The 26,828-nt window shown below is 40.6% G+C and overlaps 1 protein-coding gene across 1 annotated transcript in view; it reads left to right on the forward strand.

The window, feature by feature from the left end:
- Nucleotides 1-26,828, forward strand: part of KCNU1 (potassium calcium-activated channel subfamily U member 1) — a 154,998-nt gene that overhangs the window by 15,919 nt on the left and 112,251 nt on the right. Inside the window, exons 3-9 of the mRNA XM_027123016.1 lie at nt 3,370-3,653; nt 6,894-7,010; nt 17,849-17,910; nt 19,014-19,104; nt 20,775-20,886; nt 21,843-21,918; nt 23,628-23,703. Of these exons, the coding sequence (XP_026978817.1) occupies nt 3,370-3,653; nt 6,894-7,010; nt 17,849-17,910; nt 19,014-19,104; nt 20,775-20,886; nt 21,843-21,918; nt 23,628-23,703 (818 nt within the window). The remainder of the gene's footprint in view (nt 1-3,369; nt 3,654-6,893; nt 7,011-17,848; nt 17,911-19,013; nt 19,105-20,774; nt 20,887-21,842; nt 21,919-23,627; nt 23,704-26,828) is intronic.

Consider the following 26,828-nt stretch of genomic DNA (forward strand, 5'->3'; position numbering starts at 1 on the left):
ACCATTACCACATTACTCATTACTTTCAGAAGCATTCAAAACACACACATTCATGAGTGCTACTCTGTACACTTTAAAAATGAAGTTCTTACTTTCTCAGATACGGCACGTTTCTTGAAGAGAGCAAATTTTTGAAATGAAACATTTATTTAATCTCATTATAAAGTATAATTTTTCCAGAACATCTGAGTGCCCAGAGGTAAATTACAGAGATGTGTACAAAGTGAAGCTGTTTTTCTAATCAAATCACTGGCATGTTAAAAAATTCATCTGAACTGGAAAATAAATAAATAAAAAGTTCATCAGTAGCAGAGTCTTCATTCCTTAAGTCTAGTCTTAAAGGCATAGCAGTGAAAGGCCCCAATGACCACCGGGAAGTACCAGCCAGAGGGCGGGGCCAGCCTTGACGCCGCCTCCTCCCCACATGCAGACCTGACCCCCTGGACGGACTTCACTCACACCTGCCCACTCGACTCCACCCAGCAGCACCTGGGTCTCGCCTGGACTAGCCTCCACTCACTCTGACCAGTGTCTTCTCTGTATGGAAGCCAGGACTGTCCTTTCAATCACTTAGCTCCCTTCTTTAAAGTCCTTCAGCTGTTTCCTCTTAAGATAACATTTTTTCTTTGTTCGTATTTCTTTTTATCTTAAACTGGAACACAAAGGTTCCCTTCTGACACTGCCAGCCTTCTCTTGGGCCACTGCTTTCCAGCCAACCAGCATCTCCAGCAGTGCCATTTCCCTTCCCACCTTCACCCACGAGGATCCCCCAGCCTCACAAGGTTTGTCCCAGCTTCCCGAAGCCCACCGGGGCTCCGGGCCCGGGTAGCTTCTCACGCTTCAGACCCCAGCTTCAAACACAACATACTTGAGGCAGCCTCCTCGCCACCTCTAGGGATCCTCACCTGGGTGAGGGTCCTCCTTCCACTACTTGGCTTCTTCCCCAGACACTTTGCAAGTTTCTAATTGTAAATGTCTTCCTCCAGTAACTATATCCCCTGGGAGGGGATGAACTGTGCTTCCAGTGCTTGGAACATAGTAGTTGCTCAGTGCGGATGCACACATGTGCACAGACACACACATCATGTCACCGTGTACACCCACACATATACACGCCACACACCACGCCCTGTGCATATACACACTGCTGACTGTACTTCCTTTGGAGGACAGTTTGTAGTGAGACGTGGGAAATATGGAGTAGAAAAGTGTGATTAACTTAAGATCCATGTATCAATAGATTCAGTATTTCATCCACCTAACAAATATTTTGAAAGATCTATGATTTATTCATTCAGTCACCAGTTATTTACTAAGTTCATGTGATTTGCCTGGTATGTGCTGGGTGTATGGTCGGACACAGGGTACTTGGTGAAGAAGACAAGGATCCCCAAACTTGTGGAGCTTATGGTCTGGCGAGGGAAGATAGAAAATAAACCAGGCAACGAGGAAATAACAGAACTATAAGTGTTATGACGTGCTAAGGAGGACGGGGTTGGGATGCCATAACAGAATCCTGGGGCACGGGGCTGGGCCCTCCTTTTTGTAGGATGGTCAGGAGGTCGTGAATGGGCATTCAGATGAAGACTTGAAAATAGCAGCTGCTAGAGGTGGGAGTGGGTGATCCAGGCAGAGAGAACAGTGTGTTGTAAAGGCTGGAAAAAGCAAAGCCTGCGTGTTCTTGTAGCTAAGGGGAAGCAGTGCGGCTGGAGCACAGTGTGGATGAGGCAGCATCCACAATGTGAATGGGGTGCAGGGTGATCAACTCGCCCAATTTGTCCAGGACTGAGGTGTCTCCCAGGGTGTTGGATTTTCACTACTGAACCTGAGACAGTCCTGGGGAAACGGGGATGGGTGCACAGCCTAGGTTCAGATGAATTTGGAGACTGATTTGAAACCATCCACACATTTTCTGACTCACCACAGAAGCTAATAATATTATCACAATAAAAGAACATTAGAGAAACAAACTACCTGTCTGTTTAAATTGAATTAAATATTTTTCTGTTCTCATAGGTCGGTTTCCAGGAAAAGGGGAAAAGGGGCCTAGACAGCATCTTGGAAAGAATTTGTAATACTTTGACAATATTCAATCACCAAAGTTAGGAAGTGAGAAAATTTCATTGATGGTGACAGCTGTTGTGACTAAAGTCAATGATGTGAATGAGCTTTGACTTGGAAACTGTGATCTTATTTTCCAAATACCTGTAGGCGTATAGTGTGTATGTGATATAAACAAATAAATCCCTCCCTTCCTCCGTCCCTTCCTTCCTCCCTTCCCTTCCCCTCCCTTCCCTTCCTTCCTTTATCCTCCTGTCTCTTCCTTTCTTTATGATCAATGCCATTCAGAAAAAGAACTCTAATAGCTAACAGTACCTTTTCTTGTATTGAGTTTTATACTTTTCTAAATATGATCCCACTACCTATTGAGCCTCAATGATTCTATCAAGTCTGTATTATCATAAAATAAGACTATGAAAAATTAAAGTGACTTCGTAGGCACCACACAGTAACTTAACAGAAGGTAGCTTAATGACGGCACTTTGTGAAAATTACAGGTAAACTTGAAGGAAATATACCTGTGGTAGCATTTCTAGGAAATGCTATCGTTACGTCTGCCACTGGTAGCAGAGTCATGACAGACCCCAAAGGACAACAACATTTCTCCTGGGTCTCATCAGCTCATGTCAGGTCATCTTCACAATAACTAAGAGGAACGAGCCCCTCCCTCGGGCCCTGACATTTGCCTGCCACTCGTGCACACTGAAAAGCGTGACATTTCTTACATCTTTGAAAACATCAGAGGAAATAAAAGCTATTGCTCTCATTTTGAACTTTACCTCTGCTGGACTAAAGGGTTTGCTGACAGGGTGGGGGATAAAAGCAAGAAAGGGGAGGATCCCATAAGGAAGAGGTAAGGGGACAGATTCCTGAACTCAAAAGCAACCAACCAACGTTCGCCCGGGCGAAATTGCTTCCTGCAGCTCCTGCAGTCTGTACCATGCCTTTCTGACTGAGAGGATATGCAAAACTCCTGAAGTGCTTTTCTCATCTGTCCTTCTGTGGTTCCTGAGAATGTGGCATCACTTAGAAGAATCAGCACGTTGACACGTGTGGTTGGAAGTCATTTCACTCAAAAAGAGTTGTGCTGAAGTTGTTTGCACAAACCAAATAGATGACCCTTTGACCATGGCCACAGAGGATACAGCTTCCACAGGGTCGTGGAGGAAGTCAGTAACAGCATCCAATCTAGAATTCTGGTCTTCGAAGACCTATGTCGTGGACCTTCTGCCGTTCATTCATTTGCGTCCTGTGAGTTGGCATCTCGGTTGTTACTGGACCCTCTCGCTGTTACTGCACGGGTCTTAGGACTCTGGTGCACTGAAGTCCAATTCCTGGAATCATTACCATGTGATCATGACATCATAGAAGAAGCAGCCCGACAGTTCTGTCTCCTGTTGTGTCTAACCAAGTCAGAGGACAGTAGTGGGGAAGCCCTGGGGAAAATGTCTTGTACAGCTGAGATCCAAGCAGCGTTTATTCTTTCCTCCCTTGTGACCTTCTTCAGTGGACTCCTCATCTTATTAATATCCAGGCTAATCTGGAGGAGCATTAATAAATGGCAAAAGAGCGAGGGAAAAGGAATTTTCTCGGTCAGTTCCCCTGAATGAAGATCAGAGACAGGTTTGGCATGCGTTTGTCTTCAGAAGACCATGGAGGCTTCACTCAGTTTTCCCGGGTTAACAGCCGGCTCTGATGCGGTGACTTAGAAACGGGTCCATCCTGCTCAGGGGTGGAAAACAGGACCCCGGGCCGCCATGCCAAAGGGTGCAGCTACAGGGCCAGGCCTCCTCTCCCACCGGTGGGAGAAGCAGTGCCTTGTGTGGATGATGGTGCCTGTGAGCTCTGGAAGCAGATGTCATTGTTTTGAACAAAACACCCGCTAACGTGAGGTCTTTGCCTCTATTTCAAATTTTAAAATGACAGTTGTGTTAGGTACCATGAGGAAGGCAGAAAGGAACGTCAGTGTCAACCTCACCTTCATGAATCATTCACGCAGGATGCTCATATACTCACAAGTATACATTGCCTTTTATACACGTTAATACAACACACGGAGTTGTGCACACAGGCCGAAACCCATGCATACGTGCACACGCCATCCAGCCACAAACTCAGGGACACTTTTTTACACCCAAACAAGCTTTGCAAGGGTGGGCACTATTGAATAACAACTGGAAAATGATGATGGTAAGAATAATGGTATCCTATCCAGATAAGACTCTGCTTAAGAGAATAAAAACGCTCAAATGTTACATAATGGCTGTTCTGGGACCAATGGTTGAAAGCAAAGATCTGTTCACAGTTTTTCTTTCCCCAATTTTATTCTTCTGATTTCCATAACAGAACACATCAACTGTGTTTTGTAATTAATACTGAAAAGTTGCTTGAAACATTGCCTCTTGATGCTAAACATTGACGTAAAATAAAAGAATTTATAACTCGGTAACTTTTTAAGGTCATTGCCAGTGTCATCATATGAAATTCAGGTGTCTGCATTCTAGAAGTGCCTAATGTGGAATTCTATAGATTTTGTCGCTCAATGAGTTCATGCTGTTACTAATTATTTCTAGAGTAAAGGCAGTTAGCAGCGGCATAGCGATCGGGGAATGAATCCTGGGGTTCTGATTTCTTAACAGCACTGACGGTGCGTGAATGGGTACTGGATGTGGTGACTATGCCTTCTGCCTGTTTTTTTCAGTGCACAACCGAATTGGTAGAATTGTTTAATCTCCTTTGACTTCTGCTCCAGGAAATGTATCTTCTTCCCCATTATATTCATTTTTGTGTGGTTACAAAAATGTGAGAACGCATTTGTCCATAAACATTTGCTGTATTTTTCATTTCATTCTTTTGATATAATTTATGTCTGCCCTCCAGTCCAGAGGTACCTTTTCATTTCGAATAGGAAGCAGATGTTACAAAATGTTAATAAGCAGAGTCTGAGCAACCAGAAGACTATACTGCTCTGCTTTTAAATCTTGACGAGAGAGTTTCATAATAGTTGAGTGACTTCTTAATAATTTACCATATCTAATTAAATTGAGAGTGTTGTATTTTTCTCTAAGCCTTTGGGAAAGTTGGCCTAATGCAAAATTGTCACAAATCTAAGTACTGTGGAAAGTTCTTTTAAAAATTATTTGGAGGGCTTCCCTGGTGGCGCAGTGGTTGAGAGTCTGCCTGCCGATGCAGGGGACATGGGTTCGTGCCCCGGTCCGGGAAGGTCCCACGTGCCGCGGAGAGGCTGGGCCCGTGAGCCATGGCCGCTGAGCCTGCGCGTCCGGAGCCTGTGCTCCGCAATGGGAGAGGCCACAACAGTGAGAGGCCCGCATACCGCAAAAAAAAAAAAAATATTTGGAGAGTCATAATTTTCTCCTTAAATGTGCATTTTAAAAGATATACTACATTCATAAGTATGATTTTATTATATCTTAGGGCCAGTTTGTTTTGCCACAAAAGGCACCTCAATTTTATAATGGAATTCAAATGAGTGTTCCATATTCATGCCATTGAATATTTTTTTAAAAAATCAATGCCCAGACCACTTCCCAGGCATGCACAGGGTGAGTCATAAGTATTAGTGGCAATCATTGATCAAGATATAAACTCTATCAAATAACCATTTAATGAGACTTCTCTTCTTACCATTCAGAAAATACGAATAGAAAAATTAAATCATTTCAAAAACTTGGCTCCACATAAAATGAGCTTTTCTAAAAGTCAGAGAGGTCTTAGTCTGCATGGTGTGGTCAATCCCAGTTCACTTGTGTCTTTCTCTGGGGTAGTTCAAGACTGTCAACAGACACAGAGGCCACTTCAGACTCCAGACTGTCCTCATTGCCTGCCCACCGGCAGGTCATTTCTCTGTACCTCGGTTTCCTTATCAATAGAAAATGGATTTAATCAGACTTACTTTGGCTACCTCATAGGATCATTATAAATTTCAAAGACAGTGGTCCCTTTGTATCCCTTTGTGGTTGCAGGACACACCCCCCAAACCTGAGGCTGCTCAAGTCCCTTATATAAATAGCATAGCACAGTACTTGCGTATAACTTGTGCACATACTCCAGTACACTTCACATCATTTCTAGATTAGTTATAATACCTAATACAATGTAAATGCTGTGCAAATAGTTGTGAATATAATGCAAATGCTATGTAAATAGTTGTCAGCACCCCATAAATTCAAGCTTTGTTTTCTGGAACTTTCTGAAATTTCTTTTTTTAAATATTTTCTGTCCGACGTTGGTTGAATATGCAGTTGCAGAACCCACGGATACAGAGTGGGGATTGTGTAATAAGTAAAGATAGTTTGTAAACTTGAGGAAGGATCATAATTTCAACAGGATGTGATACCAAATAAGGAATAAAATCAACATAAAATGGCAAAAAGTTTCCTTCTTCTTTCTCACTCAAAAAAGCAAATATTTAAGTATCACCTGGAAATCCATTTGTAATTTTTTTTCTTTGTCTGTGTATCTTGACAGAAAAGGATAAGACACTCATTCCCAGAACAGAGAGAAGCACACTGTTCCCGACCTTGATCGTAACAGTAGTGTCAGTGTGAAGGGTATGGGGCTGAGAGTATGTGAGATGGGCATGGTGAAGACTGCAGAATTCAGAATGAAAATACTGCCGAAGCGCAGTAAAATACAAACCCAGGAAAATTCATCGTGTGAAGTAGGGAATGAGTGAGTCCAGGGTTCCCGGCGTTGGACAAGGTGTAGTGCGTTCCGGCTGATGCTCCAGCAGGAGACGCCATCAACACACATAAAACAGATGACCTTCCCTGAGACCCAGCTCACTCTCGATTTCTTTCTCTTGCTTCTAGGAAGAAACATCACGTAGCATGGACCGTAAACGTTCAAGAAGTCTCACTTTCCAGGGAGTCTTTCGTGTTCATGTAGAAATGTTGCTCTCGGCACAGACCTTTGTGGGACAGGTGTTGGTGAGTACATTTCCAGTGCTCACTCGCTAACGAACTTTAGCCACGAGTGTGATGTATGGTCAGTGTGAAAGCATCTGCTGGCCTTTTCTAAAATACCACTACCTCCCAACGGCTATCTCCTTGTGTCTGTGCTCTCTGCTGATGATTCTGCTTGCTTTTTCTTTGGAGTGAATATAATTACTTGGCATTACATTTTCTATTTGTTGTCAGCCTGTCCACTAGAAGAAAGACTTTATTAGGGCAAAGGTTGTGTGCCTTTCATCCTCCTTGCATGTAGATGGATGTCTGGCATGCAGCTGTTGCTCAAAAAATGTTGGTTTTCAGTGGATTCTCTGCCCTGTGAGGTACAACTATTTTCCCCTCCTTTGATTCCAACAGCTTCTTTTCTTCATTTTACAAACTGGTCTTTTTTGCCCCTCTGTGATATTTATCATTTACTTCCTGTTTTAATCTAGGTAAACATTGACATATTAAAACCCAGTCCAGACATCATCTCCTCAGGCAGATTTTACCTTATCTCCATATTAAGCTAAGAGTCCCCTTCTCTAAGTTTCTATCATTTCCATTGAACGCTGTTAAATTAAAATTACCTGTGCATAAGCCTGTCTACCCTAGCGCACTATGGACTCCTTGAGAGAAAAGACAGTCAGGGAAATGTTCACACCCCATTGTCTGGAAATAGCAGATGCCCTGTAAATGAATATTGCCCCATCGTCATTTCAGTAGTATCGTTTGATCTGACACATTCAAAAACAATCTGTAATTTGAGGGTATGCTGCCATCCCATGGTGGCATGGTGGAAGGGGACGTATGTGAACTAAAGATTATCCTCTGCTTTTTGTAATTAGAACAAACATCGTTCTTTTCTAGTTAATGTTGTTTAATTACGATCTAACTAATTTTTAAAACTTATCTTAAAGTACATAAGTAAAACTGCTTTGATAAACTCTACAGGGAATACTGAATCATCTGGAAATGTGTCTCTCCGTTTTTTTCCTTCTAAAGTTTTGGTCTCTTTTTTGAAATCCTTGTGCCTATGACCTGTTAGAGAAGGATTTTGTGATTCTCTATGATTTTTATCAGGGATTTGTTAGTTAGGATCTCTTCAAGTGTTCAAATCATGTTGGATTATATGTAGATAATGTTGGAAATAAGGTAGTAAAGGACCCTGGGGTGAGGCAGAAGAGAACTGCCACCATCTACCGTGTAAGCACTGCATATAGGGATTGGGTGGGGAAGGAATGATCATTGACCACATATCAATAAAAGTTATTTCTTTAATGATGGAAAAATTGTTTTCAGTCTGTTATAGCTTATGATTAAATGGTTGGAACAACAGGAAGCATGGAGGAAAGGTTAAATTAGAATAAACAGTCTAGCATTGAAACACAAAATTGAGACTCTCAGTGAGGTTTCCAAGCAAGTGTTTTATGAAAGGATGAGAAAGAAAAAAAGTGGCTTATAGATTTCCTTCCTTCCATCCATCCTTTGTAATTTCCTTTCTTCTTTCTTTCAACAAATATTTACTGCTTGCCAACTACACGCAAAGCATATACTCTAGACGTGATGAAATATGCAGGCAAAAATCTTGCACTTATGGGACTTAAATTTTAAATTCTAGTGGGGGTAGAGATGATGGATGTGCACATAAATAGATGAGATAAATTCACGTGGTGATCAGTGCTGTGAGGGAATGATGAATGACGTGTTTGTGAGTTTCGGTGGTTTTGGTGTTAGATCACATTAGATACAGTGATCTGAGAGGAAATCTCTGAAAAGGTAAGATTTGAGCTGAGACTTGAAGAATCAGAAAGATAAAAGTGATTGAACAGTGGAAGGAACAGATTTCCCAATAGAGAGAAGAGACTTGTGGATGTAAAGGGCTCAGATTACTGCAAGTACCAAATGAGGTTCCTGTGCTAGAGGCCAGAAGGGCAGAGGACTCTGCGGTCTGAGTGGAGACAGAATCATGCAGTGCTTTGCACTTTGTAGCAAGGAGCTAGGCTATTCAAATAGAATAATTTTATTCTAGTGCAAAGGGGAGTCACTGAGGGGTTTGTAAGCATGGGTTGACATGGTCTAATTATGTTTTAGAAATTCAAGAGGCATTAAAGTTTGAAAATAAAGGAATTGTCAAAGGCATACTAGGCAAATGACAATAGTGTGAATTCAAGGCAAAAAAAAACAATAAACGAAGCCAAGTAGCCTGTATTAGTTTCCTAGGATTGTTGTAACCAAGTACCACAAACTGAGTGGCTTAAACAACAGAAATTTATTGTCTCACAGTTTTGGAGGCTAGAAGTCTAAGATCAGAGGTTGGTTCCTTCTGAGGGCTGGGAGAGAGAGTCAGCTGCATGCCTGTCTCCTAGATTCTGGTGGTTTGTTGGTAATCTTTGGCATTCCTGGGCTTGTAAATGCACCCAGGTCTCTGGCTTCATTTTCACATGGTATTCACATCATGTTTCTTCTGTTCATGCCTGTGTCCAAATTTCCTCTTTTTATAGGGACACCAGTCATATTAGAGTCCATCCTTATGACCTTATTTTAGCTTGAATACACCTGCAAAGACCCTATTTCCAAACTAGGTCACTTTCTGAGGTACTAAGGGTTAGGACTTCAACATACCTTTTTGGGGACACAATTCAACACATAATTTTGTAATGAAAATTTGTAACTAACTTCAACCAAGATATAACATCATGAGTATCATTATACCAAAAATATAACTTCAAGATAATTAATAAATAAAAAAGCAATATTAAAGACACATTGGTAGTATGAACTTTTAGTTCACTTATTTTATATCAGGAGAAACTAAATAGAAAAGAAGAAGAAGAAGGAGAAGGAGAAGGATAAAGAAGACCAAAGTAAATTAATTAATAACAAAGAGCTGACTGAAATGATCAAACCCATATGGTAAAAACATAAATTAAACCTACAAATGTCTACAAACTATTTGTAAAAATTCAGTATATATTAATAGGCCCTCAAAAAACAATCCCAATTAAAAAACTTACAAAGTAGAGGCAGAGGACATAAACTGAACACAGTACAATAAATGGACAGGAAAATAATAAACTCAGAAAAAAAGAACCAAAAACAAATAATTTACAGCTAAAAAATTGTAAATATCTCTTTCTAAAATGACTCTTGACTCAGAGAAATCAAACTTAAAATTGCAGAATATTTAGAGAGTAAAGATGATGAAAACATCACATATCCCTTGCACCTACATTATAAGTTGGGAATTGTTCTAAGTTAAATGCATAACATTAACAACTTATCTTGATAAATAAAAAATAATTAAAGTAAATGAATTATCAATGTTGAAAAGTCAGAGAAAGAAAACACATTAAATCTAAGGAGAATAAATAAGAAAGCTAGAAATTAACAAATTATAAAAGAGCTGATTATTTGAAACAAACAGTAAAATAGAGAAGTCAATAGGTAGGCTAAACAGTCCAAGAGGGGAAAAGCAAAATATATGGAATAAGACATTAAAATGAGAAAATAAATACAGATAAAAAGGAAATTGAAAGATATATGCACAATTAAGTATGAAAACCAAATGATTCCTTAGGACAACATAAATAAGCAAAACTGACCATGAAAAAAAGAAAGAAACTTAAACAGACCAAATAACTGGAAGATACAAAGATATTGTCAAAGACTTTATCAACATCACCGCCACTACCCTTCTGCCCCTCTGCCTGTGGGAGACCCAGACAATTTCAAGGTCCAGTCTGCTAGATCTTCAAATAGTGAATCTCTCTAATGCTAATTAAATAGTCCCAGGGCATAGAAAATACAAGAAAGAAAGTATCTGATTTTCTTTTTCAATGAAGGCACAGTATCTATATCAAAACCCACAGTGATGGCAAATTTAATAACATCTGTAGACTAATGTCTTAAAAACGTGGATACGCGGCCAACAACACAGTGTAAGAAGGAAAAGGAAGGAGGAGGAGGAGGAGAGGAAGTTGTTGTTGTTTAAAAAAAAAAGAAGGATGAAAAGAAAAGGAAAATGCAAATAGTCAAAAGAGAAAGAAAATATTATCTTCAAAACCAGAGACCTTCTGAGATCCTTCTAGAGATAAAACAAGACAATGTGCAGCTCACCTCTGCAGCATCTTTGGGTATATTGCCTTAGTTATCACAAGCGTGTTTTTACAGCTACCTGCGGGAGATTTTCTACTGAATTTAGTTCCAAAGAGTCCTGTTCCTAAACTGTTCCTTTTTTTGGGCGCTATTAATTGTGTAACTGTGTTTCTCTGTTGTTTTGATAGCTAAAACATTTAAGAACCAAAAATATGGCTCATCTTTAGTAAGTGTTACCTACTTTTAGCATCATCCTAGGCACTACTTTATGTCCATCTTCTATTTTTCTGTCTTCTCTGGCAGGATGAGTATAAGCCCAGGTTTTTGCAGGTTGTCCTGGTGTAACTGTTAAATAGAGTCTCTTTCATTCTTAAAAGTGTTATGTGTTGTGACAGTAAATGACATAACTGCCTTAGCTTTAAGTGAAAAGTTTTGTTTTTCAAAGCCACAGGACATTTTCCAGGGAAAATGAGCCATTAAAGAGAATAAGTGTAAACGGTGACAAAGCGATAAAGAGGCATGGACATATATACACTACCAAACGTAAGGTAGATAGCTAGTGGGAAGCAGCCGCATAGCACAGGGAGATCAGCTTGGTGCTTTGTGACCGCCTGGAGGGGTGGGATAGGGAGGGTGGGAGGGAGGGAGACGCAAGCGGGAAGAGATATGGGAACATATGTATATATATAACTGATTCATTTTGTTGTGAAGCTGAACATACCATTGTAAAGCAATTATACTCCAATAAAGATGTTAAAAAAAAAAAAAAAACCTGCAATAAAAAAAAAAAAAAAAAAAGAGAATATAACTTTGAAGGTCTCCTCGACTGCTGCATAGATTCAACTCCACCTTTCTCCTTTGACTAGAAAGTATGATTTTTTTTTTTCCTCTCTCTACTCCTAATTGACACCATTCCCCTCTCATGATGGGCCATGTCCCTCCCTTTTGGTCACATGTAGCCTTGCTGGAGATGTATACATTTCATGATATACATATATATATCGTGTGTAATTAATATCACATTTATCCTTCTTAATTTCAGTATCCTGTTGCTAGCCAACCAGGAAGCCACCGCACTGGTTGGCTAGCATCACAGGGACCTGGTAGGAATGGGCACCTTTGAGGACAGGTCCCCGCCCATCCCAGGCTCAGTTTTTCAGTGCCCCGTGGAAGAAGGAGTGCAGGAGTTATGTTAGATGGTTGCCTGTTCCTCTGCAGAAGCAGCGTGCTACTTCTCAGGCTGCTGCTTTTTCAGACCTTCCTCATTCTGTCAGAGTGTCCTGGCCAGTACTTCGTTTCCTCCTAAATCATCATGTTGGTCAATTTCCTGATCACTGGGTTCATTTTCGTCGCTGGGGCAGCTTTGATGAGCTGAGTCTTCCCGAGCTCGCGCTCACACTTCCTCCCAGTCAGCTCTGCCGAGGGCTGCCACTCATCTCCCTTGTCAACCTGGGGATACCTGTATCCAGGATCCCGGAGGCTCCACCCAGCCGGGCTCAGCCTGGAAGCCGCAGGACAGCACTGCGCATGCCCAGTGCTAGGTCCCGCCAAGCCTGCGCAGCCTTCCCCCTGCACAGCCCTCTGGGCTGGGCTCGTTTTAACAGATTTTTCAGTTGAATTTCATTTATAAAATTGTTTTCCTCAGAGCGCTTCTTTGCTCACATCTCATAGACCTTGGCAAGTCATGTTCTTATTTTTAGTAATGCCCAGTTCGTCTTTAGGTTGTTCTAATTCTGATTTCTTGGTGGATTCATAATCTATTGTGAGGAGTGTGGTATGCTTTTGTTCCCTTGGTGTTGGACTGGCTCTCTTTTCTACTTTGGTGAAATTTATGGCCCAGGAATATCACTGCCTTTATGATCTCTAGTTTATGGAATTTATGGGGAAATTCTTTGTTGCCTAGTACATGATCAATTTTTATTACTGTGTAATGGACTTTTGAGAGAATCTGTGTATATTTTCCATACCCTTAATTATTTGCTGACTGATTGAAAAGGGCATGTCAACATTTTTCATTTATGATTTTATAGTTTTATCAAATATCTTACATTTCTAACATTTTGAGTTATATATTTTATGTAACATCAGTCAATGCATAGAGTTACCTATTATAACTCCTTGGTCGATGGTGCCTTTTACTGATATGAAATATCCATTTTTGTCACATTGAGTGGGTTTTTGTTGTTGTTGTTGTGTTTTTGTTTTGGTGGGTTTTTTTTACCCAGGGGATATTTTAGAACATAATGTTAGCCGGTAACATTGCTTTCATTTTATTCATACTTGATTAGGATGTCTTTGCCCAGCTCTCTTTCAATCTTTCTGTCTTATTATTTCCTCTTAAGTGTGTCTCTTTAAATATCATGTAGCTGCACTTTTGTGTTTATTGATTTAAGAATGCATTTATTTGTTCATTTACTGGAGAATTTAATTACTCTCCTTTATGGTGATCTGTTTCATTGGTCTTTATAATATTTAGAGATTGAATTTACTGCATAATAGACTTTCTAAATTTCTGTGGCTTAAACAAACAAACGGGGTGTGTTGGTAAAGAAAGGGAGAATGGTTATTGGATAAACAACTAGGACCTTTGTGACATCTTAGTTTCTTATCTTATTGGAGAAGTGGAATGACATGGTGATTGAGAATTTTGAGAGACATGACCTTAAGCATTGGCTTCTCCACTTCATCTTGAACAAGTTAATTTTCCCAAATTGCACTTCTTTCATATAATGTGAATTACCTTCTTAAAATACTGTAGGGAGTATTGTAAACCCTTCAAGGGTGTCGTAAGTACTGACCATTCACTGATATTTACATTCCTTATTTGTTCCTTTTTGTTAATTTTATTTATTTTCTTTTGTATCTTTTGACTTGGGATTTTCCATTTTTAATAGAATATCATAGGTATATCAGTAAATGAAATTCAGAACAAACTTCCCACCTGTATTTCTCTCTAATAATATCTCTGCATGTTTTATATCTATATACTGCTCTGTCCTGAGACCTTTGGCATGTTTTTCCTCCACACTACCCCTCCTTCCTTCCAGAAATTGTTGAATTAATCTGAACACTCAGTTCCAGATTGCTACTGTGTTTTTTAGTTTTTTTGGCTTTTAGCATTATACAGCTGGTCAGATTTCCTTCTTAATATTTGCTTTAGAGTTAAAAATTTCATTAATTTTACCAGTTTTATTAGGCACCATTTTTTCTTACGTAACTTATTTTATCTTTCTAATTTTTTTTTTCTTGAGCACTTGCCATATTCCCTCGCGAGGGAAGTTGTGGGTGGTACACTTTCCGAATTGTTAAATCTCCCCCAGTTTTTTCCCCTTGCTCTCATAAGTGAACGATAATTTGGTTGGGTTTAGAATTCTTGGCTTGTAATCCTTTTTCCTAAAACCGCTGTAAATGCTGTTCCAAAGTGTTCTGGCTACTTAAGGATGCCAAACTCTTGTCTCTCAGCTCCAAGTCCACCCTCTCTCCCCTGCTTTGTGATGCGAGGCTAGTGCACAGCAACCACATGTCTCTTTGGTCAGCTCCCTTGTGCTCTAGAGGAGGGGGAGGGAACTGCCTTCCTGTGTTTTACATCTAGTTTTTTCAGCCTCACTTCATCAATGGCTTTTTCTTCCAGTAGCAGTGCTTGGTTTCAGTTTCCAGGCTTTTCCAACAGTACCAGGACCAAGCTCACAGTGTCTCTTCAGATGGACCATTACCAGCCAACCCAGGACCCCTCCTCCCAAGTCTGAAGCCCCCTTCCAAAGGGCACCTCTTTGATGCCCTTTGGCATCGAATGTTTTTAAGTGTTGTGAATCCCAACCTCCCTTTGTTGATCTCCCAGCCAGTCCTTGGGGGTGCAGCTTCTTGCAGTTACTGCCTCTGTGTCACCCCCGTGTTCCTTGGTCTTCCCAGTCCTCCAGTACTATTTAACAGCGTTTTAGAATCTCACCAGGAGCACTGATTGTAATTCTTAGATGTTTAATTACATATTCTATGCTCACCCTTTCACTGGACATTATTTCATCTGTGTGCCCGATCCTCCCGTTTTCTTATACCTCCCGTATACCTGGCAATTTTCTGGTGTTCTCTCATATTCACAAGTGAAGCTTTAGAGTACTCATAGCGCCCCTCGTTAACTGCGCTGGTGGCTGTTTGGATTCTGAAGACACCCATAACCACCCACCAACTAAACGGGCTTTAAGCCCCACTGTAGAAATCACAGCTCAGGTGGCGGGCTTCCTACCCCTCCCGAATAGCCAGCACTTCCAAACTTTGCCCCTTCCGCCCGAGGGAAGTTCATGAGTCCTCTCAGAATACCTCCCACTTCTACCTGACTCACCAAACAGCCTTCACAAACTGTTAGCTCCCAGTGCTTTATTTTGGTTTGGGACACATTTTGTTGCTTATTATATATAATTCCTGGATCGTCCTTCTTAGGTTTGTGGCATGTAGTTGATATTGTTCTTAGATTGAATAAAACTAAATTTTTCTTCTTTTATTTATTTTTTTTGTTAACTTTATGGTGTGGAGGACTCTAAATATATGACCTTGTTACCATAGTTCTGGAAGCCTGTCAATACATGATTTATAGATGCAGAATCACCTGTGGGATTTAGTAAGAGAGAAAAAATATGTAATCATACGTAAGGAGAAGAAAAAAGATTTCATGGAAACTATTAATAATTATCAATCTACTGATATATATATATATATATATATATATATATATATATATATATATATATATGCACACACACATGCATATCCACTCCCAGCATTTTTCCTGAGCTTCAGACTACATTTGTAACCAAATATCTCCATGAGACCCACAGTCTTAGTGATATCTCCATCGACACTTGATTCAGATGTTAAAATGGAACTGACAGTAAGAGTTGAGACCCCAAGAAAAATAGATGCCACTAACTCCCATTAACCGGCATCATTGCCACTTACAAAGCACTTGGAAGAAGACTAGTTGAAGCTCTTAGCATCTTGACCAACCCCATGTAAATTTGGGTAAGCTGGAAATTGAAGAGGATTTTGGAACAAGCTCTTATTGTGGCAGAGGTATTGGGCGGGGGGGGGGGGGTGTTTCCTCCCCTGCCAAGCGAGGGACCACTTAGAAAGGTCCGCTGGCATCTCTTGGAACTCTGGGGACACAGAGAGCTGATGTCTGCCTCTTTGGTGAAGAGGGATGGCCACACTGAAGAGAATCTGTCCTTCTAGTGTTTGTTGGGGCAAAGAGTGCTTGAGCTGGTCCGTGGGCCAGATGTGGGTCACATGTGAGAGTCTTCTTGAACCTGCCCAGTTAGGCATCCGGAGGGGGAAGAGTTCCAGCGGAATACAAGAGTGCAAGGTGCACTGAGAAAAGAGTTGTGAGCAGCCAGCGAGAGAGGACGCTTTCACTCAGCTTAAGGGAACCGCAGAGGGGACGCTTAGCAATTGAATGTTATCAAGCTGCAGCCTGTCTGCCCCCTCCCCTTGCACTTCTGATCCGTTTAAGTTGCTCTCCTTTATTTTCCTAGCATGCATCTTCTCACATACCACCTAAGGTACATATTAATTACTATTTATTGTCTAGACCATAAGCTCCATAAAGGCAGGGATATTTGTATATGTTGTTGAATGATGTTTCCCCCTCAGCAGAATAATACTTGAGTCATGATAGGTACTAAAGAAATCTGTTGAATTTGAATATGAATTGAATTGGGAATCTCCAACAACCCAGGAAAATAAACAGTAAACACCTCCCGTGCCCGGAGAGCCCAAGGGTGAGAGCGTAGTGATCTAACACCAGTCAAGTCCAACATTTCCTGCTATTACCTCCCCTTTCTGTTCACCGCCTGACACTGACCTACAGTTCTCAGAGGCCAGAGGTACCCTAGTCAGTAGGCAGCTAGGACTAAAAAAACAAAAAGGGTTAACAGAGAAGAAACTAATCTCTTTTTGCATACTAGTAGCCTGCTCAAGGAACACCTGAACTGGAAGGGAGTGAAGCTTTAATTGTAAATAAAATACAGTTTTACACAGGACTGAACATATTTTTTTAAATGTTTGGAAACTAGAAATAACTGATTACCTACAGTTGACCTAAAAATTCACCGAGGCTGCAAAATATTTCATCCAAATGTATTGAGGGTTTTAAATGGGTAAATTTCTGATCATATTCCACAGATTCTTATTTTACAGACCAGATATATTGGCAAGTTAAAGTGCTCATTTTCTCTTCTCACTTTATAGCATGTTCCCTCCTGTCAGAATTCTGCCCATCCTTTAGATGGGCATGTTTGGGACTGTTTCTTCTCCGACATCATAGGCAATTCATGGCCTATGAATCTCATGGCCCTCATTTTCTAGCGTGTAATAAAATGCATAACACATTAAGCACTTAATAAATGTTTGATGAGTGATTGAATGAATAAACAAAGGACTTCTTGAGCTCAGAAAACCTTAGGAGCAGCAGAAAGGACAAATTGTTTATTCTGAAGTGTCTGAACGTTAAAATTAGGTAGGTAAAATGGATAGGTACGTGTTCGTTTATTGAATACCCAGTAAAGGTCCAATCAGTTTTTGTTGAGTGAATGAATGAATGCTAACATAAATGAATGTGTGGGAAAAAATGGCTACAGATATATAGGCAAGGGAAAAAGGTAAAACACAATTTTGTTGGTATGTTTATTCATCTATGTTCATGCTAATAGAATGGATCTGTACATTTGTCTGTGGTTTTTTTTTTTTTTCAGGTGATCCTTGTCTTTGTCCTAAGCATTGGGTCTCTTATAATCTATTTCATCAACTCCACTGAGTGAGTAAAATCCCCTGTCAATCTTGTCTGCTCATATCAGTAGCTTACCAGCTAATTTGGAATATTCTGTCAGGAATAATGCTTAATATACTTTCACGTAAACTCACACACGCAAGCTCATAAGAAAAGGATAAGTGTTTAGTTTCCCCTAGGAAGTACTAAACCCAGCTCCACAAACAAACGAAAAAATGCATGAGTTTCTCCTGTATTCTGTCATTCTGCACTGCTAGGAGCTGGGATGCTGTGCATATGTCTATTCTAGTTTCTGGGACTACAAGCTTCCAGCTGTTGTCTCCTCCTTTGGACCGTTTATGTGGGTCTTAACGTGCCTTTGGATTCCTTAGGTGTTAAAGCAGAAGTTCTGTAGTCATTTCAGGGTTTCTCATAGGTTCTAGACAAGTTTGGATGGTCTGAGGAAAGAAAATGCTAGACCTCACCGGGGATGTAGGAGCAAACTATCCTCTGTTCTTCTCTGAAGGCATTCCCTTCTCCTGTGCCAAAGTTAGAACAGCTTCTTGGACACAACCCAACCTAATCTGAACTCCATGCTGATCCTCTGGGAATTTTTTTGGATTTCCAGCTAAAGTAAAACTGGGATTACAGGGCCGCACAAGTCAGGCAACTTTAGAGATCCTACAGAAACTAGAAGTCTTCGTTTTGTGGATTCCTTACTGACCTTTTAGGAACATTTCCTTGGAATTTGCTTCAGATCAGTTCATTGGACGCAGAGTAGCTCTCTATCAGAAGTATACTGAAGCCAAAATTTCCTGGCTGGGTAAGATGGTCTTGCACACCAGAAAGAGCCACATAACCTCTGTGCCTCTGAATCCCATTGATAAAATGAAAATGGAACCAATAAACTCTGAAAAGAAGAGCAGGTAATTCTGTTATTTTCAGCTACATTCACGGCCCAGTGGTTTTGTTCATGCATACCTCTACTCCCAAGAGAAAAGTAATTTCCTTGAGATGTGCACATAAGTGTCTGGGTTGACCATTCATGGTAAATAAATAGAAAATTGCCCACTTGTTCTCTTTATTTGGTCCTCTGTAGCCACAGCTTTTCAAATGTCCACCTTTATAAGCTGTCTTTGTTTCTTTTCCAGCCCTTTTGGAAGCTGTTCTTCATACCAAGACAAAACCATCCCGATTGATTTGACTTTCAATGCTTTCTTTAGTTTCTATTTTGGATTGAGAGTAAGTACCTATTGAACATGGGAGTAAACAGGGGAATACAACCGGCACACTGTAAAGAGATCTGTGTTACACAAAGAGATGCCTTCCTTAGACAATCTGCCTGTGCTTTCAGGCTCTAAAGCCAGAGGGTCTGGGCCCTCAATTGTCAAATGTATAGCGAGACCCCCAAACTCTCTCCTGCACTTGAAACTGTAAACCAGGTCAACAATTTTAACACAAATGAAAAGGATTCCTTGTTAAGATATCGTCACCCTATCACCCTGTCCTTCTTATTGGCTTCCCACTTGCCACTCAGAAGAGTGACTGGTAATCACAAGAGAGCAGAACCTGAGTAACAAGCCTCTGAAAATGTCATCGGCTCCACTGATGGCATATGTGCCGTATAAATCTATAAAATACTCTTGTGTCTTTAGTTTTGTTGCATTCATGTATTCAATAGTTCTCTCATTCCACAAGCACTTCTTGAGGGCCCACCCTAGATCTAGATTCTAGATTTATCTATCTCATGTTTGTGAGATAGATATACACACACACATATACACACACACACAGGCACACACAGACATGTACACACACACATATATGCACACATATACACACACATACATACCCATATATACACACAGACACACATATACACACATATACACACACACATATATATGCAGACATATACACATACACACACATGCACACATATATACACACATATACACACACATATACACACATATACACTCACATATGTACCCATATACACACACGTATACACACACACACACATATATACACACACGTATATATACACACATATACACACACATGCACACACATATATACACACACATATACACACATACACAAACGTATATATATACACACGTATATATACACATATATACACACACATATATATACACACGTACACACACAAACATATACACACACAGGTATATATATGCACATGTAAGTGTATATATAATATGTATGTGCGTATGAAAGGTATGGTATGTATGTATTTCTGTGACCTTCCTTCAAACTTATTTCAGCCACACTGGCCATCACAGTCTTATTTTTACAGCAGCCCCTCCCTTCTGGAAGCACCTGCTTTCTTATTCCAAATAGGGAAGCTCATAAACACAAGCCTTGGCCAACCAAGCTTCTAGACCTTTTCCGTTGAAGACCATCCTAAATCTTGTATCTTCATTGCTCACAAATAGGGGGTTTTACCTGTATAATTATATATATATCGGGAAGCTCTAGGAGCAGTAGGAAGGTCAAAGTGATTATTCTGAAGTAGGAGAGTTAAAATCTGGTAAGTAAGGTGGATTCACGTTCATTCATTGAATACCCCCTAAAGTACAGTCTCTTTATCTATATGAATATATAGGTGTATGTGTGTGTGTGTGTGTGTGTATATATATATATATATATATTTATTTATTTATTTATTTATTTTTATATAGATATATTTATATATATAAATGTATTTACTTATATAGCTATATAAATATATGTGGGTGTACGTATGTATACATTGTATGTATGTAATAGAATGCAGTCAGAGCTTCAGTTGGTGGATGAAGTGTACCTGGAAAAAGCCACTCTTGTGTTCACTGTAGAATTTTTGAGGGTAACAGAATCTGGGGTCTTCTGTTTTCATTTCATAGTTTTTGGCAGCTGACGACAAGGTCAAGTTCTGGTTGGAGATGAATTCGATTGTAGACATCTTTACCATTCCACCAACCTTTATTTCTTATTATTTGAAGAGTAACTGGCTAGGTAGGTGAGTTGTGGGAATCAGAAGCAATCTCAGGAAAAACCCCTCAACATTCATCTGTAAGTATCCTTTCATTTTCCTTTAAAGCCTAAATGGCATTTAAAAAAAATTCCTCCCCATGATCGTAGGGTTTTGTAATACATTTTCAGAGCCCATTCTTTTTTTTACCCCAGTCCCTGGCGATGGGCCTGATGCCAGTAGGTGAACAGGGTGGTTTATTGTTTATGGATTATCCACACCTGAGGGCAGGGCGCCAACATCCTAGCCCCCTGTGGCACCTTTGTGCTGAGATCCCACATGACTGGGAGAAGTGAAAAGCCTGCCGTGGTCTTTAAAAAGTATAAGTCATCATATCCAGACATGCGGTGACCTGTTAGAGATTTTTTTAATGAGTTACTTTGTCTTTAAGGTGGATGTATTGCCAGTACGTGGGCGTTCTGTGGCTTTTGTCAGTTTTTATGTAATCTTATACTATTATTTATTATCTACAAAATATTTTTTACTAGTGTTACTATCAGACTACATAAAGGCAAACAACATGCAAACCCTGGGGAGCGTATCACAGAGACTCTATAGTCAGGAGTTAAAGTGGTTTATGGATCACTTGCTCTCCATTCTAAAGAAGAGTTAAATAGAGTAAAACGTGAGTTGTGCTTATTGCATACTTTGTAATAATACTACTACTCAGCAACCCTTCGAGGTAGGTATCATTACAATTCCCATTTTACAGATGAGGAACTGGAGGAGCTAAGGGCATTGCTTTAGATTACAACAGCCATTAAGTGAACCAGAATTTGAACCAGTGCTCAGGTCTTAAACTGATGACATTGTAAGATACTATATTTGAGCATTTCAGGGAAAGAAAGAACGTGAGCAGTCCCAGGTGTGGTATAATTCAGACTGCTCCCTCAGTGACCCTCATCTTTTCAGCAGCTTTCTTTTTTTGATTGCTTTGTAGGTTTAAGGTTCTTAAGAGCATTGCGGCTGCTGGAACTCCCTCAAATCTTGCAAATTCTGAGAGCCATCAGGACCAGGTAAATGCCAGCCCTGCCTCAAGTACTACTCACTCACTCATTCGGATTAGGAAATTCAAATGTTAACTGAACCTTCAACTCAGCTCATTTCCCATCAGAAACTTCAGTGCAAAAGTCACAAAATCCCTTACTTTCCAAGATACCATTCGCTTACTTTTCTCTCACTGCATTAACTTCACACACAGGCTGGAAAGTTTGCAATCATCTTGAAGAGTTTGTTTCTTCTCTGTTTCTTGGACCTACAATGTGTCAGTCCATTTAGGTTTTAATTCTCCCCCCCACCGAAAAAAATTTTTTTTTAATCAAAGCAATTCAGACAAAATAGACTTTATAAAGACTGTTACAAGAGATAAGGAAGGACACAACATAATGACCAAGGGATCAATCCAAGAAGAACATATAACAATTGTAAATATTTGTGCACCCAACATAGGTGCACCTCAATACATAAGGCAAATGCTAACGGCCATAAAAGGGGAAATCGACAGTAACACAATAATAGTGGGGACAGATCATCCTGACAGAGAATAAGGAAACGCAAGCCTTAAATGACACATTAGACCAGGTAGACTTAATTGATATTTATAGGACATTCCATCCGAAAGCAGCAGAATACACTTTCTTTCTCAAGTGCACACAGAACGTTCTCCAGGATAGATCACATCTTGGGTTGCAAACCAAGGCTCGGTGACTATAAGATAATTCAAATCCTATCAAGCATCTTTTCTGACCACAACACTATGAGATTAGAAATCAATTATAGGAAAAAAAACTGTAAAAAACAAACACATGAAGGCTAAACAGTATGTTACTAAATAATCAGTGGATCACTGAAGAAATCAGACACTTTGACTCTATACATTCGTTGTCGTGAATCGATCCTCTGCTGTCTAGGAATGTAAGACAATTCCTCCAAGCCTGAGAGCTGCCCAGCAGCAGCAGTGAGCTCTTGCTTACAGAAATAGAGCTACCTAAATAGCTCCAGAAAAATAAAATTACAGTTAAAAAAAATTCCAAACTACCTTTAAGCAGAAATCCTGTTAAAGTTTTAGGCAATTTGGTCTAACGTTACCCACTCACAATCTCCATGCCTCTGCATTCTCACTAGAAGCATCACATAGTACCGGCCAGCTGGGTCTCACTGCTATGGGTTGATGCTTTATGGAGCATTTGCGCTCGGAAAGGGCTGTTCTTATGTGGTCAGTAGCCTTGCTGAGAACCACGGAGATTTCAGCTAAACTCTAGGGCTTTCCTTAGGAGACAGGAGCTTGTTTGATCCTCTTCATTCAAAGATCCCGGTGTGAGTTTAGCAATATGGAACTACATTTCTGTGACCTCCTCAGAATTTCATTTTGCAAGCCCACTCTCTGGATCCTTGGGACACTGCCTTTTTTCAATATAATATTAGGCTAGTGGAGATCATCAGAACCTAAGCTTTTTGAACACGTGTGTGTGACGGGGTGTGCCTGAGAGTTGTGCATCTCCAATTTTAATATGGATACGAAGCAAGCAGGGGATCCTGTAACAATGCAGATCAGTAGGTCACGGCAGAGCGTGGGATGCTGCATTTCCAGTATGCTCCCAGGGAAGTGTAGCATTGTTCCTGGTCCGTGTCCCACACTTTGAGGAGCGAGAGTTTAGAGGATGAGGTATTTGTGTTGTTCAGGAACCTGTCAGAACCCAGCAGCTCTTTGTCTTTCTTCCCCTAGCAATTCAGTGAAGTTTTCCAAGCTGTTGTCCATCGTTCTGAGCACCTTGTTCACTGCTGCAGGATTCATCCACCTGGTGAGCATCTCATCCAACCCCTCAATGTTGCGAGTGAGCATGAATGTCTTTTATTTGAAAAATGCAGGCGAACCTTCTGAGCTCCTGTCTCCATCACTATCATCAGTATGAGGTTTATCTTTCACCTCCTTTGGATGGGTTTTCTCCACCCCATACTTCTCACAAATATGTATCTTCTACACTCACGGTATCGATGTTCCTTCTTCCAACTTTCAAAACCTGCTCTTAGGAAAGGGTTTAATAAGTTAACTCTTCTAAGGTATAAGCAATAGGTAAAGTTTTTGTTTTGTTTTGTTTTGTTTTGTTTTTTTGCGGTACGCAGACCTCTCACTGTTGTGGCCTCTCCCGCTGCGGAGCGCAGGCTCCGGACGCGCAGGCTCAGCGGCCATGGCTCACGGGCCCAGCCGCTCCGCGGCATGTGGGATCTTCCCGGAGCGGGGCACGAACCCGTGTCCCCTGCGTCGGCAGGTGGACTCTCAACCACTGCGCCACCAGGGAAGCCCTAAAGTTTATCACTGTATCATCATAGGGGTTCCAGCAATTTGAAAAAGAATAAAGGGTCAGAGAAATGAAGCCAGTGCGAGAATTTTGTACTTACAAAAGCTGGAGAGTTGGGTGAGGGAGCAGTTGCTGAGTTGCAAAAGGGAGTTTGGGGACTTTCTTGGTTCTCCTGGAATCAATCTGTATATATAGCTGCCTCCTTCGCCTACAAGAAAGGTTAGTTCTCATGCCATATAATCAGCAACATAGTAAATGGACTTCAACAATAGGAAAGAAACTCCTGGACTTTATTGCTCCAGGAAAGTTGAAGAGAAATCATTAGAAAATGTAGAAATTGAAGTGTCACGTTAAAAGCCTGCAAAGGCCTTTGAGAAAAGCAAAACCGAACAAAAAAATAGAGCAGAAGTCTTTTCCACTTGAGCCCTTCTCTCAAAATTAATTTAAAAATCACAAGGAAAAGGAAAAAAAAAAGTTAAAGAAAGAAACTTAACCATGTTCAGTTCATCAAGAAAAGTGTCAAACACCAAATTTGTTTGGTGTTTCAAGAAACAGATACTACTATGCATAAAATAGGTAAGCAACAAGGATTTACTGTATAGCACAGGGAATTATATTCAGTATCTTATAATAACCTATAATGGAAAATAATCAGGAAAAATTACTGAATCACTATGCTGTACACCTGAAACTAACACAATATTGTAAATCAACTCTACTTCAATTAAAAAAAAAAAGAAGTCTGAAACCAGCCACATCTTTCCTCATCATGCAAGCAGGAGACAGATTTTCTGGAGAAGAAGTATCACAGCAGTAAAGGTAGATCCCTGCATCTGGAGGTTTAGCCGAAGGGTCATGGGTCTGCACTGGGAGAAGCAGTCACCAGTGTTCCCGTAGAGACCTGTTGGCCATCACAGAACGGTAGGCAAAAGGATGCTAAAGGAGAAACCATGGTAACAGGTTTTGGGGGATTTTTTTTCCTTTAATAGAGGTTCCAATGAGGGGCTCTCTGGCTGAATGGGGCCTACAGGCATATTTTATTGGACCTAAGATGTTTGTATTATGTGTTTGCTATTTTTGTATTGGTTGATAAGTTTTTTCAGAGAGCTCATATTAAAAGACCTGGATTTCTGGATTCTTTGCAAAAACACAAGATTCTGGCAACCCACTCTCCCAAGGCCACCAACAGCCCTAGCTGAAGAGTAGCTGCTCCCTGTAAATCTCACAGGCTTCTGGTTTGAACACGGTCTCAGGCCCTTCTAAGCACGTGAACATGTGCTCCTATGGGATGTCCAGTCACCCTGGGGAGGAGACCTCCAGTGAGGATGCGTGCAGAGAAAGAGGGAGAAGCCACCTGATGGTTTTGGACTCAGGGCCATCTACTGTGGGTCACACCAACGTCTGAAATGTGAAAAACCTAGAAAAGCTGTGACCCAGAGCAAAAAATTAGTAGATTTTGTTCAGGGGATATTTGAAATGACAAACCGAAATAAAAGCTATGATCGTTCCAACGATCCCAAGTCATTCCTTCCCGTACTTACACCGTCCTTCAGCTAAAAGTTGATACCGGGCTTCCCTGGTGGCGCAGTGGTTGAGAGTCCACCTGCCAATGCAGGGGACCCGGGTTCGTGCCCCAGTCTGGGAAGATCCCACATGCCGTGGAGCGGCTGGGCCCGTGAGCCATGGCCGCTGAGCCTGCACGTCTGGAGCCTGTGCTCCGCAACGGGAGAGGCCACAACAGTGAGAGGTCTGCGTACTGCAAAAAAAAAAAGAGTTGATACCATTGGAGGGTGAGTGTCCACCAGAAAGGAACCAACATGGTGCCTATGCTAAAATTCTGCCCAGAACAGGGAGCGGAAAGCAGAGACATCAGCATAACAATTACATCACAAAAGGGCTGTCAGAGCAACAATAACGTGATAATTTGCCCAAGGGAACAAAGGAAATGTTAAGGAAAAGCCCTTCTTATACAAGTCTTTAAAAAACTGAAAATGATACTTCAAACAAAATACTTAAGATTTTAAATAAAAGATTACTAAACCGTAGCAGGAGTTGGTAAACGGCCCAAAGATACCAGAGAAAAAGAAGAAAAACGTTTTACAGAGCCAAAAACCACATTAGAGGGGACACAAATGTACTAAGTGTGACAGAAATATGCTCAGAAACATGGCGGACAGGATTGAGGCAAAATCATGCCATGGAACAGGACAAAGATACTTAAATGATATGGAGAAAAAACATGAAAGATGGGTCATGTTGATTTAACGTACTGTAAAATTCATGCTCCTGAAGAAGGGGACACAAATACGGTATCAGAAAAATGTTTGAATATAAAGTATTGAATCTGTAGTTTAGAGGGTATACAGTATCCCAGGAGAAATAACCCTAAATGAGTCCAACCATAGTTTGGAACAATTACCAACCTTTAAGGGTAAGGAGAGAATCTAAGCAGAACAAAGAAAGGTCTATATTAGGGGGGAAATGAAACTAGCCTCAGATATCTTGCCAACATCAGTCAGTGCAGGAAGGTGACAGAGCAGTGTCTGCCAAGGTTGTGTGCGAGTGTAGCCCATCTGTCATTTTAAGCACATGGAAGAGAGAAGAGCATCATGAGTCCCTTTTAAAAA

The sequence above is a fragment of the Aethalodelphis obliquidens genome, unplaced genomic scaffold (assembly GCF_003676395.1).
Source record: "Aethalodelphis obliquidens isolate GAN/ISIS:26980383/991018 unplaced genomic scaffold, ASM367639v1 scaffold25, whole genome shotgun sequence".
Taxonomy (NCBI): domain Eukaryota; kingdom Metazoa; phylum Chordata; class Mammalia; order Artiodactyla; family Delphinidae; genus Aethalodelphis; species Aethalodelphis obliquidens.